Raw genomic sequence first — 17,374 nt, 5'->3', positions numbered from 1 at the left:
CTTAACTGTAACATTAGAAGAATACCATCTGCCTTTGCCTGCTGATTTGTGTTGTGTGTTCATGTCTTGCCACTTTGCACCATCCAGACAACCATTTGACTTTTTGGGGTGTGTGTGTCAGTCTGTCCAAATAGAAACAAACGTAATGATGTTCTGTTCTTGCTTTGGCTTTGCATTTATGTTTTATGGGTGTTAGTGTTTGTGTTGTTAGTTTAGTGCTCATGTTATTTTACAAGGTGGTGACCATGACCAAGACCTATGTGGAGATTGATCGCATCCGGGCAGTGTGTAGCCTATGTATTGGGTGGTCAATGTGCAATATAAAGCTTAGTAAACCTGATGCTACAGTGTCTTGAGCTATATCTTCCATGCAATTCACCAAAGTACATGTAGTTAAATGTTTATATTGACTCTTATTCAGCCATGTTGCCCTTGTTATAGCTGTTAAAGCTATCTCTACGTTGCTGTGTATGTACAATGCTAGCCACTAAAAAACGAAGCCAAATTCTTTATATGGGAAGTGTACTCATACCTTGCTAATATAACAGATTCTGATTCATAGTGCACACTTAGACTGATAAAACTGAAATGTACACAATCAAACATGTGAACATAACATGTAGCTAGAGTACTGTTCTTTACTAAATTAATGAATGAGTGTAAGGTTAGGGGAAAGCCAGTTGTTCCCCATCTGGATGACATGTACCAAGCATAACGTTGAGTTATCATGCACTGCCCTCTAGTGAAAAAACAAAGTTAGCGTAATTTGACACGTCATCAACAGTGCGCCGTAGTATTTCACGCATGCGCAAGAGTATGGAGCAGACAAATTTCAAACTGGACGGCGGGTAACTAAGTCTGGACAGAAAAAAAACACACAACAGGGGTTCATTGTCAAGAATTTCACAAAAAGTTGAAGAAAATGACCAGCACATTGAAAGGAATTACTCTCAAGGGAAGCGCCGAGCTGGTGGCCGAGTTCTTCTGTAAGTATTTATATTTATGCTTTTCAACTCGTTTTGAGCGCATTCCACACGCAAACATGCAGTGCTAGTATGCTAACGTGACTGGGCCGGATCTGTGTGCAGTTTTAATGTTTTCAACATGCCAATCGGAGCTCCATTCAAATATCTGAAAATCGTGTTTGGAGCTTAACGTTACGCACCAGTTTACATTTGGGCACATAACCAACCAAAGATAATTTTGTTAAGTTAAATGTGTTTTAACTTGAGGCTACACAGTTTACAGTGAAGTGTACCTCCCACCAAGTACTTTCATGGTGAAAATGTGGAGCGTAACACACGTTACGTTAGCTTAACAGATAAGATAAGGGGGTATTCCGAACACTTACGGTTACGTTACAATGGACTCAGTCAAAAACAAACCAGGAGACTAACCTTTCCTTCGAGATGTTGGTCACTATTTAACGTTACAAGTTGTATCGACTGTCTGGAAGCATAGCAACGTTAGCATTGATGGACGAGGTTCGCTAACTTGCTTTAGTGTTAGCTTACTGTGTTTTCAATGCTACATTGATTGAAAAGCAGACATGCAGAGCATTCGTTCGTTCGTTAGCGGTGCTGCCACGGTTACCACGACAAAGGTCCGTTAGCCCACTGTGATACTTTATGCGCTTTATGTATGTGTTGTATTAACTCATTTGATTCTGTTCAGCTGTGAGCCGCTTGCCTGTCCCACTCTCCTACAATGACAGAGTGATAGTAACGTTATGGTTTCATGTGGATTCACTCTCTGCACCACAGCTTTTGGCATCAACAGCATCCTGTACCAGCGGGGCATCTATCCTCCAGAGACTTTCACCAGAGTCACCCACTATGACATGAGCCTTCAACTGACCACTGATCCCAAACTGAAGAACTACCTGACCAATGTGGTGTCTCAACTCAAAGGTAGCCTCAGAGGATTGCTTCTTTATGCCTTGAGTGGCTTTCCTCAGGATCATTTACTGTAGGTGGCATCATAAAAATAAGTATCGTTTTTATGTTCTCATGTAGTTGTTTCAAGTTGACAGAGACAACAGGTAAAGTCATTTAGTCAGGACAGTGGTGCCATTGCCGTAATGTGCTTTATAAATTGAAGTTCTGCACTGGTGTCAGACTAAGACTTGAACCCAGCCCATACCCCAAATGACTGAATCTGACCTGTACTGCCAAAATTATTGTTTTGTTCCATTAATTACCAAAAGTCGGCGTGCCGCGCTAATGCAACCTATTGACTGTCAGTGTTCCCATCTGGCATTGTATTTCTACTTGCTAAATATGGCACAATTAAACAAACTGATTTCTAAATATATTGCAATTGAAAACTAACCAAACCTGAAACCCCTGAGCATAAAGCTGTATGCAGCTAACCCAAAGCATGATGGGTTCATGTTCATTATAGGACTCCAACAAATGCTAATTTTCATCATCGATTCATCTGCCAAAATATTCATCATTTGGTCCGAAGTGTTAAAAACTCTAATGTTCATTTCTTCATCTAGTAAAACCCAAACACATTCAGTTTATTATAATTTAAGATGAGGAAAAGCAACAGATGCTCACTAGATTAACCTTTGATCAAAATAGTTGTCAATTCATTTTCTGTTGCTCAATGAATCAACTAATTGTTTTAGCTTTTGTTGCAATTTTAACTATACATTCATGTGATATGTCAAATCAGATGACCTTCAGCTCTCTTTAAGAACTCATTATTTGTAATTAATAATATTTTCTTTTCAAGTTGTGATGAAAATGCACTTCACTTTGTTTATAGCTTCAGCATTTTGAGAATGGACGTACAGCAGCGTTAAGCCAGTGTGAGTTTAAGATAACTGTCATATTATATTGTGCACTTTTGCATTGATAATGGACTAAATGTATTTAGAAGAAGTGGAGTCCTCAGTCCCTGAGTCATTCAAATACATGTATGTTTTTCTATCTATTTTGTACGGGCAGAAGAAGGGCCGTGATGTTTTGGATCCCTTTCCCACTGTTCAGTGTCAGGATACAGGGGTTTGTTCTCTGTGTTGCAGAGTGGCTGTTTGAGTGCACAGTGCAGAAGTTTGTGTTGGTGATCACATGTCTGGAAACCAACGAGGTGCTGGAGAGATGGCAGTTTGACATCGAGTGTGACAAATCAGCCAAGGAGATCAGGTCAGCTCCGCTACGTCTACCGGCCCTTTAAAAGTCTCACAATAGTTCATTTAGCAGCATTCTTTCAAATAGTTCAGTAGCATTTCAGACCACTTCACCCTTGAGTTTAGGTGATGAATGAAATAAAGATTCAGTGTTCTTTATTTTGTGTGTGTGTGTGTGTGTGTGTGTGTGTGTGTGTGTGTGTGTCAGTCATCATTTAGTTGTCCAAAACTACTAAAAACACATCAGGGAGTCACACTCTATTTTGAATAGAGTGTGACTCCCACATACACCGTCCTGCTTTCCCAAATCACTACAGCAACAAGTGTGTATTCATCCACCGATGCAAATAGTCCCTGATAAATGCATGCATATTTCCTCCTTTATGATAAAACCCACAGTGGGCCAGCTGTTGTAGGGAAATTATTTGACCATTTCTAAAAAGGAAACTATATATTCTTGACCTTTTTTAAGGATTTACATTTTGGCTTTGGTTAGAGTGACACGGACAAGGTGGGGAAGTCAGTGAGTACTTGGAGATGGATTGTTAGTTACACACACAAGGAACAATATATAATATTGTTTTATTATAAGCAACTGTTTAGAAGGCATTTTTAAAGAGTCTACTCCAAAAAACTATAACAGTTGCTGAATTTAATGCCACAGAACTAAATCCACTTGCATTAGTTTGGGGTCTTCATAATGAAAAGTTACCAGAGGTTACACACCATTAACAGCTGATCATAACACAAGCTTGTACTCTGTAATTGGGCAGGATCCTGTCGCCTTAGTTTAGACGGAGCATCAGTTGATCAGCTATTTTCCTTCATGCTCAGCTGACTAGTAACATCCAATAACATTCCTAGCATTACGCACATGTTCATGGCCTGGCAGCTCCCACAATGCCTCACTTCAGTGTGTATGTACACAGTACTTCAGATCATGCATGTAACTCACTTCTCACGTGTCACCCAGTGCTCCCAGAGAGAAGTCCATTAAGACCATTCAGGATGAGATCCGCTCAGTTATCAGGCAGGTTACAGCCACAGTTACTTTCCTGCCGCTGCTGGAGACGCCGTGTGAGTAGCCGCAGCCGTTTGTACCAACAAACTCGTATTGGTCTCCATTTCAGTTTTCACTAAGTTGTCAGTTGACTAATCCTTTGACACGCTGATCTTTGCCTTCTCTTCCCCAGGTGCATTTGACCTCCTTGTCTACACAGACAAAGACCTGATGGTTCCTGATAAGTGGGAGGAGTCTGGTCCTCAGATCATCGACCAATCGGAGGAGGTTCGCTTGCGCTCGTTCACCACCTCCATCCACAAGGTGAACAGCATGGTGGCGTACAAGAGGACGGACTCAGCTTAGACCTCTAAACCACAGTGCTCCTCCTCCTATGAGCTGTACATACCACCAACCACTGCCCTATAGAGAACAGTATATTCTACAGTCACTGTCTGAGTATTCTGTACACAGAGAACTGCCATCTTCACTTTGTGTCACTTGTCTTTGAGAGGGACGTGACGGCCTCTGCTCGTCTACACTGATGTAAATATTTCTCATTAGCTGTGATCTCTTTTCTTTGGTAGTGCCTTTCCTTTCTCCCAGATGGTCAACGTCGGTTTTAGAAGCTAGTGCTTTAGATGTTAATCTTTTTTTAACATGTCATGAATAAATGTCTTTCACAAAGGTTTCTTTTGTGGTTTTACTGCTTGTGACCAGAAGGTGGCAGTGCAACATGTTGGTTGGTTTCAGGTGATTCTGTGGTTTGTAGTGTTCACATTACACAGTATGGCAAGTTGTACAACCATACACAGGACACATAGAAAATAAGCATTGCTCTTTAATGGGAACAACCCAGAGATGGAAGCAGTGAGAACTTAGATATTCAGTTTTGTGAAGAAGCACAGAGGTTAAGCAACAGACACATCAAGGTAGGAAACACAGCCACAGATACACAAATGAGACTCCTGGGCATGTGTAATAAAATGCACCTGTTACTGTCTGTTCTGTATAATGAATCGTACAATAGACTCGCCAGACTCATTGCACTTCAGGCAGGACCCTGCTTGGCCTCATGTATGTAATGAAACTTTTCAGTTGCTGTAACTTGAAATATTGCTTTTTGGCTGAGCTTCAGTAATGAGACTGCTTAAAGGGTGAGTGCACCCTCACATTCTGCTACCTTCCTCACAGCATATTTCAAACTTGCAGCACAGGCTATGTAGTTTGTGAGCTGGAGGGTCCAGGGATAGGAGAGGTGTGGCAGTCAGAGCTAACCAACAGCCATTGTCAGACTCTGTCTCTGCAGGAAAATCTGGTGGAGCTTTGACCGTCACTAGAAGCACCTTTGTGTCCCACTGACCGAGTCCCTGTGTGGGCTGCTGTGTTGTAGCTGAACGAGCAGATCTACGAGAGGCTCTGCGGGGGAGGGTCAGTAAATAGCCATAGCCCTGCTGTTTAAAATGCAGCACAGTGATCAGTTTTGTTCACTGACACTGCAGACAAACAAATCCTGTTTGTCGCTTGCTAATGCTACTAGCAGCTATGTGTGCCCTGCTTTTTATACTGAGCGTGGATGCTGCTACCACAGTAGGGGGCGTGGTCATCAGATGTAATAGACCTGTAGAGTCTTACTTTGTTACAGTCAGGGAGAGGCCAGAGAATTCAGCTGAACCAAACTTTGAAATTCAAGTGGACACATACACATAATTATAAGCTTCTTTTTTTACGCATAGTATGAATAAAATTGGAAAAATCACCTGTTATATGCTGACAAGAATTTGTGAGTTTGTGTAATCATTTTTTGGGTTTCTCCTCTTTAAATGCTATTCGGCCCTACTCTCAGAATTGATCCAAAATGGAGTTTGCAGGCCTTTTGGTATTGGTACCAAAACTTGCACATGGTACTCTCATTATCATTGACTTTATATGAGAGCTAGTTTGGACATGTGTTCTACCAGCCTGTTAGTGGTTGCTGTGTCAGCATCTGCCAGTTACAAACCAACAAACAAAAACGTGGTAACTTCACTTACCATTCTGATACTTCTGCTTGCTGCCGCTTTTGGTGCACAACAGTCCTCATTTGGGTCAAACATGTATGCTGGAATCTTTCCAATGTTTCCTCTAACTGAATAGACCAGAGGCTGGAACTGTCGCTGCACATTGTGAGCCTGACGCGGAAGCTTCCCGCCGCCATCTTCATGCACACTGCTCAAGAGAGGGGGGGGGGGGGGGGGGGGTGAAGGCTTATCTACATCAGTTATGACCGAAATAACCACTGCTGCTGCTTTAAATACATGTTCCAGGTAAACCAAAGGCCATTGTGTCTGAGTTCATAACATCATCTGGAGGCACTCTGTGAATTTCACTGTATGTCGGTGTATTTACTAAGGCTGTATGAAGCCAAGATAAACAGATTTTGCTGTAATTTAATAGCAATAAACTGAAAGGCTTTGGCGATACAGCGTCCTTTGGGCCGCCCGGCATGAATTTGTCTAACCGTGTCTTGTGTGATCACAGCATAGGAATTATGAAGGCCTCTGTATTTTTGGGAAATGCGATACATGTTGTTTCTGTTGCCTTCTTCAGATCTGTCCCTCGACACAATACTATCTCTGAACTTCCACCTCGCGGCTCGTTTTTGCTCTGGTGTGCATTGTGAGACCAGACAGGTTAACAGTTAAATTTCAAGTGTAGTGATATTTCTTTTCTTTTCTTATTTTAATTGCAAAAATATTCGTATGACCTTTTTTCGCTTTGTCATTATGGGATATTGATGAGGGGGGAAAATGAAAATAAAAGATTTTAGCAAAAGGCTGCAACACAACAAAATGGGAAAAAAGGAAAGGCTCTGAATACTTAATGCACTGTACTAGAAAGTTGTAACCATTGCAGCGGTGCAGCAGTGTTTTTCTCTCACTGATTGAGTGTCATTTGTATCTTTAAAGAACCCGTGTCAGCATAAAGCCTTGATACTTTCTGAATTATTTTCACCAAGTATCGTTGATACAATCAGGCTTTGCAGTAGAAGTAGAAACTGTCTGAAGTATTTGGGCCAATCTTTTCTCTCTTGGTGAATTTCTTGTACATCAATTCAATAAGAGAAGCTTAATGATGGATACAAGGTGTTAATAAATGACAGAGTGTACCAGAGCTAAATGGTATCCTTGTGCCATCTTATTGGTTGGTTTTTAGCAGAGTTCAGTTATGCAATAGAGCATAACTGAAATGAAAGAGACCTAGTAGTAAATCATGACACCGTCTGGTCAGGCTGCTCACAATTTAACGCAAACGTTACTTCATCGTTCAATATATAATAAAGTAAAACAAATAGCCTCTCGTAGTGGGAAAGCATTAACGGATGCAGAGACATGTGGACAAATACAAACTTTTTTTCTTTTAATTGTGAATTGGTCCTATTTTATCACAAGGCAGTGGAAAAATGTAGACCTAGTCTTTGGCTCCTTTACATTTTGAAAAAATAATAATTCTAAGTTTCAAACAACACAAAACAGTACATTTCCAAAGAGTTGTTCCTAAAGGTCCTTCAAAAAAGCAGAGACAGGATTTGTTAAAGTATGAAAAGTACATTTCCTATATAAAGCATTGTGTGCTCGTGACAAAAGGAGAACCGTACGATATAGAAACTCTAATAAATATATCAAACAAAAATAAATATACAATAGACAAGACAATGAGTGAAAAAAAAGTTACAAAAGACCCTTGTGTGTGTATTCTGTGAACGAAGGCATTTAACAAGCTTATCAGATTATTGTGACGCTATGTAAACTATATAGTTGGTACAATATCTGGACTTCAGTGTTCCCCTAAATGTTACTACCTGTGAGTGATAATATGTGAGACTTCAAGATGAAAGCCACTCTGTGCAAAAATAAAAAAGGCTATTGTAATAAATATAGCTTAGTGCGGACTCTGTTATTTTCTCTGGTGAGTGACGCCCATGGAAAAATGATGACGATAGGAAGACAAGTCTCACACAGTTTGGCGAAATGAGTATGACCTCTGAAACAAGGATTATGTGTCATGAGCACAACATTGCACTTCATTGTCATGGGAGTTGGAGTTTAAGGTTTTATGTTAAGGTATATTACAACCTGGGTCTTATTTTCATAGATCTAGCCATCGTTTCTATCTGTTCTATGTACTCAGTTAAGTTATTTCTGAGATCTGGGAACACGGCGATATTGTTACAAAAAGTCAGCTTTTAGATGATCAGAATGGTTGTAAAGCTTATGGAAGTATTTAACTCAAAGCACTGCTGTCCCGATGCAAAGCCTGACTGCTAGCATGGCTCTTAGTCTTTTCTAGTGATGCTGCCGCATTCCTAGATCCGAGTATTTAACTTGGTGAGCACAACCTAATTATTACAGACAGGAAGGGACAAACCTACAATGAGACCAAAGTTGCAGGAAACTGTTGTTATTTTTCATGTGTAAGCAAAACTCTCGGCATAAGTTGGGACCTGAACCTGCTCAAGAGTTGGTCAATTTGAAGGAAAGTGTGTCTGCCCCTTTACTGTCAAACCAATCTAATGTTTTTTTTCAGCAGACAATCTTTTCTTGTTAGAGAAATTATCTCATTTGTCTTTTTAGATGTCATGCTAATTTCATGACATTTTGAGAGACCAGGTTGGACAGGAAAGACCCTGGAAATTTGTGCTGGTGTTGGGATCACAGCAAGCCGTTAACCAGCCCCTTCTCGCACTCCTCGGCCAAATGCTTCCACTGCTGCCGGTTTTCCTGACATCCTTCCAGCAGCGGGGAGCAATACTCCGACATGCCAGCCAAAGTCTGTGACAGTGACAAAGAAAATGTTAATTCATCTTTGGGGGAAATAATAAAAAGATTTTCCATCTTTGGCATTGACAAAATGCCCTTTCCAGCTTTTCTTTCGGTACAGTGGTTTCTCGCAACAAAAACAGTCAAATTTGTTGTTAAATTGTTGGATTTACCTCATACAACTGAGTGCAGATGGCATCAATGAAGGACACCTGCATGCTGGGTATTTTATCTCTCTTCTCACGATTCATCAGGTCCTAAGGTAAAAGGATTGAAAAAAATGACATGTAAACAAAATGAACAAACTGTCCATGACATCTAACATCATGTAGTGACATATTTCAATTGCTTGTTTTGTCAAAAGGCAAAAACCCAAAGATTTTTCATTTTCCATCATGCATGCCAAATGAAAGTGGCGAATCCTCACATTGGAGAGGCCAGTGGTATTCTAGCTTGAGAAATGACTATAAAAAGATAATCAATAATTATTTATTGTTATTTGATCAGCTGCCTAACCTCAACAAACTACGCAGGGCGGGTCTCCAAGTAAAGTTATGGGATTCAAAATGATGCCATAAGGGCCCATTGAAGTAATGAAGCCAGATAAAACCATGATAACTGGTTAGTTTGTCTCTATGGTAAGGTAAGGTCATCTTTATTATCCCCGTGGGGCAATTTGTTGCACAGCCAGCAATAATACAATTAGCACACCAATCAGAACACAATTCACACAAATGACATAGTGTTAATCAACACTACGTTATTTATGACAGAGGCACAGACAAACTGGCAGGAGGCTGATTTTAAGGATAATAAATGGTAGTCCGTGTGACTTTTCATAAGATATGATTCATAATATAATAACGAATACAAAATAATAGTAATTATAATTATAAACACCTGACTTATGTCATGGTTTAAGCAAAATACTTTAAGATTATTCATAATTATATATCTAATATGCAATTATTTAAGACATCAATAGTCCTCCAGTCATCAGGGAACACATACATACAGTTGAGTATCATCAGCATAGCGCTTAAATGAGAGGCCATGTCTTTTGATGACAACAACCAAAGCACATGAAGATTAAAAACAAACCCGTTACGGATCCCTGAGGCACACCACAGCTTAGAGAGGTGTTGATCACACAGAATAAACTCCGACACTTACAGTGGGCTCAATGTTCAGCTCCTGTCTCTCCTTATCCCCCTGCTCGAAGAACTCGGTGGCAACCAGCTCTGCAATCTGCATCAGAGAGAAGAAACTGCTTAGTTCAACTATAATCTTGAACCTAAAGCAGACATATTGATTCAAAAAGTCAGTGGAAATTTCGCTGATGAAAAGAACACGACAAAAAAAGAACCATCAAGGACTTGTATCTTAGCAACAATATTAACACTTAGTTCCAAGAGCGGGTTACTACATGCAAAAAACTTGCAAGAGTGTTTTTATCCACTTGTGATACCAAGGACAGAAGAAACTGTTCAGGTATCACAACAAGGAAAACATCACAGTCTGATGAGATTAAACTGATTTTTCAAACTTTTCTGTCAACATCAATATTAAATCCTGAGGGGTTTCTTTAGAACAGGGGTCTCAATGTGCTGAAATCTATCATTGGCTGTGGTACGGCTGCGCACAGAAACTCAGCAACTCTTCTGTAACTTTTAATTGGCCATTAATATTAATATTAATATTAATGTGTTTGCCGATAGAGAGATATTGTTGAACAAGCTCTTCTTTTCTGGACGTAGAATATCAGTGATTTACAACATGCAATTCTTCAGAAATTGCGCTTTGGTGAATGGCTTTCCTGCTTTGGCGGTTAACTTAACCACATAACTTGCATCAATGGCAGCAGCATTCTTCTTGGCTTTATGGAAAATACATTGCTGAGACTTCAAGTCTCTGGAGCTGCGTGGCTCGTTTGTTTCTCGGTGTCCCTGGTATTTCTCAGAGTTTAGTCGAGTAATGATGTTTGAGATTATATTTCTATGAAACAGCAACTTTTCCTTCCTACCAGGCAGGTAGCTTAAACTTCACAAAAGAAACCCTGCAATGTCCATCTTTCTGGAAACTGTCTGAGTTCATCCACTTCCTTTTCGGTTTGAAAAGAGACCTTTGATCTTTGTTGGTTGCAGCCAAACAACTCTAATAATATGTTTTAAACAGAAATATATTTGTATTATTTGAACTGTAAATGAAGGAGTTGTTTAAATTGGTATAAAAAATAGGAAAAAAATATTAAATAAAAAAAATATTTTGCATGCCAGATTATTTTATATTTTTGACATCATGTCACAGGCCATTCCCTCTCCGTTTCTGGCTGCCGGCAGTTTGAGACCCCTGCTTTAAATGGTAAAATGACTTGCATTTATATACCACTCAAAGCGCTTTACACTACATTTCAACATTCACCCATTCATACACTGCTGTTTGCCCAGCGTCCACACGGCAGACACAAAGTTAGCTGGTGAGCATAGTGGAACATCTAGCAGCCAGATATTTCTCCCAGGAGTTGGTAGAGACCAAAACAGAGGTAGGGAGAGTGAATAATACATTCATCACGTGGACACAAACATGACTCCAAAAACATGTATATTCAATTAAATGATGTCAATTTTGGTGGCAGTCCTTTTGTCACTTCCTGAGTATCCACTAAACCTAAAACGAAATGCAAATCTCAAAGTGATTAAGGTTCAGTTAAACCATTCTTAAACTAAAATGGAACTCCAATGAAAAGTAAAGAGGAAATAATCTTCCCTTTAGTTTTAGCAGAGGAGAGAGGATGTTTAAGTGAGGGAACATATTTGCATGTTTACTTCCCTGAATGTTTTTTTTCCAAGAGGACTGAGGGCACAGCTGTTTTCATTAATGAGCACTCACTTGTCAACACGCCACCACATACACACATACATAGAGTGCCTGTCTGAACTTCTCTCCACTGTGCCTGTGGTTCCTAACGAGATGCCGACTAACAGAGGTCAGCGGGGAGATGAAACAACAGGGACACAGCTCTGAGATGGATAAGGAGAACGATGAAACAAATATGTGTGTGAGTGTGTGTGAGATAAAGACAGAAACAGAGTGCTAAGATGTAAACAGAGTCAGAAATGGTAGGATCAAATATGACGACAGAAGAAGATATTAAGCAGTGCTGCACTGCTCTTTGCTGTAGAAACCTTTTAGCATGTTGCACTTCAGGTTAGACCCTAATCAGTGACAGAAGATGTTTTGCCTTTGAAACTGATGAGAAACACCTGTTGTGACATCACTGATTGGGGTGTGGCCTGAATTGAAAGATGCTAGAAAGTCTCAGCCAATAGAGATCAAATCAGCAGCATTCTATCCTCTGTCATTCAATAGAGAACTAGCCAATGAATGACTACTGCTGTAATTTAAACAATGTTTGCCCTACCATTTACCTAATTTATGTGCCATTGTTTCGTTTCAGCTCAGAATGAGTCTTTACTGCCCATCGGCCACACCCCGAAACAGACCACAACAAAGCTAAAAGGAGAGTAAATGTTGGACTAAAGCGTTTAACATACTATCTGCGTCCGCAGTAAGCCAAAGACTAGTACCAATCACGCAGACGTGCACGTCGATCCATTCATACTACAATTGAGGGTCTGAGTCGGTTGGCATTCCAAGCATGCATATTACCCGATCCACACGCTATTCTATTTGGGAGCAGTAATGCACCATAATGCTGTTTACCAGGAGTCTTTTGTATTCTTTTAGAGACAATAATATGGGTAACGGCGGATCTCCTCGAACAACCTCTCTTCATAACAAGCATCCATTTGATCTTTTTCTTCGTCTTGGCAAACCAGATAGAGGTACCAACTGGACTGGAGTGTGGAACTATACTGGAGCATGTGCAGTCAGCGCATATGCTATGCCACCCATGGGTGCATGGCGACATTTACATCACGCAAACCACAGACGAGGAAGGTATGAATTGGCCTTTACATACTGCTAATGTTGCTCTGTGTCTGCTATGTAAATGAGAAACTGTTTGCTAACACCATAAAACGTCATGGGGCTGTTGCTATGCCACTATTATCCTGGACGGCAGATGGATTCTCGCAATATCACGAGAGCACACCGCAATCACAGGATCACAAGATCACACAAGAATCGATCTTGTCAGGCTTCAAGTAAAGCGTTTGTGTCAGAACCACAGTGTTACGGACCAATCAGTGTCCTGTGAGGAGTTACTGGCAGCTACGGGCGTGATTTAGGTGTGTGTGACGCGACAGAGGGGGGGACTCTTCATTGGAAGAAGTTCAGCTAACTGGAAAATCATTGGGTTTAAAATCGCGCAGCTGCATGCTAAGTTGAACCTGATTGCTGTGTCAAAACCAGAACAAGTTCAGCTGAACCACAGCTAAACTGCAGCTGAACTAATGTATGTTCCAAAGGTCGACCCCACACTGTGACTTAAAGCAAAAATAGACCTTTTCACTGGGGACATCTTGACTTGTCTTGCACTAATGCTGCGTTCCAGAAGCCTTGGAACTAGTCTACGATGTACAATGGAGTTCCTATAAACTCTGGGAAAATCCATCTACCCCAACTTCACAAAGAAGCTGTTGTCTGACATCAAACAACAATAGAAGCATACATTGTTAATGGTAAACAATCAACTAAATGGCAATGAAAGGTACATTTGTCTGTACTTACTTAAACACATTCCTAGTAAAACCTGTTCTGCATGTTAATTGATGTAAGTAAAGTGTATAATGCATCTGTTACCTCCTGCATCCTGTTCCCTCCTCTGGTTTGTTTACATGAGAGTTCAGTTGTGCAGTTTTTCACAATCAGCCATTTTTGGTCACGTTTTGGCCCTACACCTGGAACACTTGGAGGTTGGAAGTTGAAAATTGAAAATTTCAACCTCAAGACTACGGAAAAAATTTCAAGACTACGGAAAACCGCCCTCCGTAGTCTAGGTATGCCCCCTTCTCTTTTCTCCGCATTGCACTGTTTTCAGACAGTATGAACCCCGATCTGGACCACACACTCCCTTGCATTTTTGTTTTGTGTATTGTTTTACTTTCTTTGTTGTGTTTGTTTTTCCCTGATTCAGTGTCTGCAGGTCCTGCTGTGTCATTTACACACACACACACACACACACACACACACACACACACACACACACACACACACACACACACACACACACACACACACACACTTATCAACATTAATGTTCAGTCTATATTAACCCAATCAACATGTCATCTATCAAATTCTTAACCTGGCATATCCATGGAATTGGTTCTCAGGCAAAGAAAATAAAAGTTCTCAATCATCTTGCTAAACTGCAAGCAGATATATGCTTAATACAAGAAACACACCTCTCAGAATCAGACCACAACTAATTTAAATCACCACAATTCACTCAGTCATTCTCAGCTCACTACAACACAAAACAAAGAGGGGTATGTATTTTAATTAACAAAAAAATGTAATTTGTCCATAACTCCACCATCACCGATCCTGAAGGACGTTTTATCATTATAAACATATCCATCAACAATATAGTCCAGTCACAATCTGTAATGTTTATGGCCCAAACACTGATGACCCATCCTGTTTTCATAATTGTTTTTCCTCCTTCTCAAACATTTGCAACTGCCCAGTCATAATAGGAGGCCACAGTTATCGACCCATCAGTAGACATACTGTATCTAATATTACAAATAATAAGCATACTGTGGACCTGGCAATCCACAGAAACAATAAAACAGTTCATGAGCGATTTTGGTCTTGGCGATAGTTGGCGATTACATCACCCAAACTCAAGAGAATACCCATTCTTGTCACCGGTTCACCACTCATACTCACGCATTGACTTCTTCCTCAACAGCAAATCAATCATATCTAATATTTCAGACTCGAAGATCCATCCTATCATTATCAGCGACCATGCTCCTGTAACATTTATATGGAACAGAATTACCCTACATAAACCAATCACTAGATGGCACTTAAATACATCTCTTCTCAAAGACCCTCAGTTTGACAGTCTCATTAAAAAAGAGTGGGCGTCCTTCTTAGAAATAAATGATTCCCCAGAGTCATCACCAACCCTTCTGTGGGAAACATGGAAAGCAGTTTTAAGAGGAATAATCATCTCATTCTCCGTTTACAAAAAAAAGAACAAGAAGCTGAACTGGAACAACAAATCAACCGACTCAAAATCATTAATGCAAGTAACCCAACAGCGGAAACCCAGAACGAATTCCAAATAAACAAAATTATAAATAATAAAACTCAATCCTCATACACAGACTTAGACAAGAACATTTTCATCATAGCAATAAATCCGGTAAATATTTGGCAAATCAAATTAAACGAAATAAAGAAAAAACAACAATCTCAATCATTAAGGACTCAGCAGGGAAGCCCACGAATTCACCCGATGACATAAATAAAATCTTCAGAAGTTTTTATGCCAATCTATATTCATCTGAAAAGGACCCAAATCAAGAAGACATCAACTCATTTTCTCTTAACAGCTCTTAACAGCATTGATTTACCACAGCTTAACAAAGAACAAACCAACATACTTGACTCACCATTAACACAGGACGAACTTTTTGCTGCCCTCAATCTTATGCCCAATAACAAAGCACCAGGTCCCGATGGCTTCCCTGCTGAGTCTAAACACTTCTGGTTCATTCTAGCTCCACTCTTTAACAAAATGATAACTGAAATAAAACAAAATTTGCAATTTCCAGCTAACATGAAGACAGCCAGTATATCGCTCCTCCTCAAACCAAACAAAGATCCAACTCTTCCATCTAGTTTCCGTCCCATTTCTCTCCTCAATGTAGGTATTTAAATCATCACTAAGGCACTAACTCACAGATTAGAAAAAGTCACTCCATCCATAATTCATCCAGATCAAACCGGCTTTATCAAAGGTAGACACTCATCCACTAACACACGCAGACTGTTTAATTTAATCAATTACTCATTACAACCAGCCGGTACCATCATAGCCTCCTTAGATGCAGAAAAAGCCTTCGACAGAGTAAACTGGACATTTCTCTTCAGCACATTGCAAAGGTTTGGCTTTGGGGAATCATTTATTAACTGGGTTAAGATTCTGTACACTGCACCTACAGCCACTGTCATCACCAATGGACAAACCTCACAAAGCTTCACACTGCACAGGGGGACTAGGCACGGATGCCCACTCTCTCCCTCACTTTTCACCATTTTCATTGAACCATTAGCTGCAGCCATTCATCAGAACATCTATATAAAAGGAATCCAAACACTCAACACGCATCACAAGATCAGCCTCTATGCAGATGGTATATTGCTCTTCCTACAAAACCCCTACTCATCATTACAGGAAACTATTGAAGTTATTGAATCATTCTCTAATATCTCCGACAACTCCATTAACTGGAACAAATCATCCATCCTTCCATTAGATAGTCACAGTTGGGATGGGGCAGCCCATACACCACCTATCCCTTTTTGCACAAGTGTCATCACGTATTTAGGAATACATATTTCCCCCAGGCTGTCAGAGCTGTTCACACTCAACTTCACTCCATTACTTAAATTAACAAATGACGACCTCCTCCGCTGGATGAACCTACCACTATCACTCATGGGCAGAGTGTAGCTACAGTTAAAATGACAATACTTCCTAAAATAAATTACCTATTCAAAATGATACCATCTCAACCCACCTACTCCTGGTTCAAATCGCTTGACTCAATCATTACTCAATTCTACTGGAAAAATAAGACACCAAGAATTAAACTGGCCACTCTACAAAAACCAAAAACACATGGAGGACTTGAAGCTCCACATCTTTTCCACTACTCTCTAGCAAATCAACTTCAATACATTCTTAAATGGATCCACCCCAACCAATCAGACAACACATGGTTAGATATACAACAGACAGTTTGCAAGGATAATCAGATTTCAGACCTACCATTTTTCAGGCAATCGATCAAACACCATCCTTGTTTCAAAACACTAACAATAGCAGAAACTCTGACAGCCTGGTGGAAGTTCCAGAAAATCACAAACATCCCTTTTGCACTTTCAAATTTTACTCCCATATGGAACAATCCTGACTTTCTAAGCCACAAGAAACCTCTAAATCTCCACACATGGTCCGCTAACGGCATCACTCATCTGAAACACATCTTCAATAATAATACCCTGCTTTCATTCCCCCACTTGGTTCAGAAGTACGGCATCGGGAGCAATCCATTTTTGGAATATCTACAACTCAAATCATCTGTTCAATACAAACTTAACATTAAGGCCACAAACCTAAAACTACCCCCCACAACCTCAGAATTAATTAATATCCCCTCCTCAAAAACGTAAATCTCAAAAATAATGAAAGTAATATCACAGTCGGACAAAACATCATCCATATTTCAA

General features: G+C 40.1%; 2 protein-coding genes across 3 annotated transcripts in view; one reads left to right on the top strand and one right to left on the bottom strand.

Moving 5' to 3' along the window:
* Positions 1–845: 845 nt before the first annotated feature.
* Positions 846–4,827, top strand: mad2l1 (MAD2 mitotic arrest deficient-like 1 (yeast)). The gene is made up of 5 exons (XM_076086868.1): positions 846–986; positions 1,764–1,910; positions 3,035–3,155; positions 4,113–4,216; positions 4,333–4,827. Exons 1-5 carry the CDS (start codon positions 923–925, stop codon positions 4,503–4,505), a joined length of 609 nt encoding a protein of 202 aa, XP_075942983.1. The 5' UTR covers positions 846–922; the 3' UTR covers positions 4,506–4,827.
* A 4,003-nt stretch (positions 4,828–8,830) lies between these two features.
* pde5ab (phosphodiesterase 5A, cGMP-specific, b) overlaps positions 8,831–17,374 on the bottom strand; it is a 63,204-nt gene continuing 54,660 nt past the window's right edge. For both annotated transcript variants that reach the window (XM_076087190.1, XM_076087191.1), the window contains 3 exons: positions 10,112–10,186; positions 9,112–9,195; positions 8,831–8,950 (listed from right to left, as the gene is read on the bottom strand). In XM_076087190.1, the coding sequence (XP_075943305.1) occupies positions 8,831–8,950; positions 9,112–9,195; positions 10,112–10,186 (279 nt within the window). The remainder of the gene's footprint in view (positions 8,951–9,111; positions 9,196–10,111; positions 10,187–17,374) is intronic.

Source organism: Anarhichas minor, unplaced genomic scaffold, assembly GCF_050575085.1.
Source record: "Anarhichas minor isolate MPS153535 unplaced genomic scaffold, ASM5057508v1 ptg000009l, whole genome shotgun sequence".
In the NCBI taxonomy this organism is placed as follows: domain Eukaryota; kingdom Metazoa; phylum Chordata; class Actinopteri; order Perciformes; family Anarhichadidae; genus Anarhichas; species Anarhichas minor.
This window is presented reverse-complemented; position numbering and strand designations above follow the sequence as displayed.

Coding starts and splice junctions, on each gene's coding strand:
- mad2l1 (XM_076086868.1), top strand. CDS start 923: ATGACCAGCACATTGAAAGGAATTACTCTCAAGGGAAGCGCCGAGCTG. Junction 3,156..4,112: donor AAATCAGCCAAGGAGATCAG/GTCAGCTCCGCT, acceptor CGTGTCACCCAG/TGCTCCCAGAGAGAAGTCCA. Junction 4,217..4,332: donor GCCGCTGCTGGAGACGCCGT/GTGAGTAGCCGC, acceptor TCTCTTCCCCAG/GTGCATTTGACCTCCTTGTC.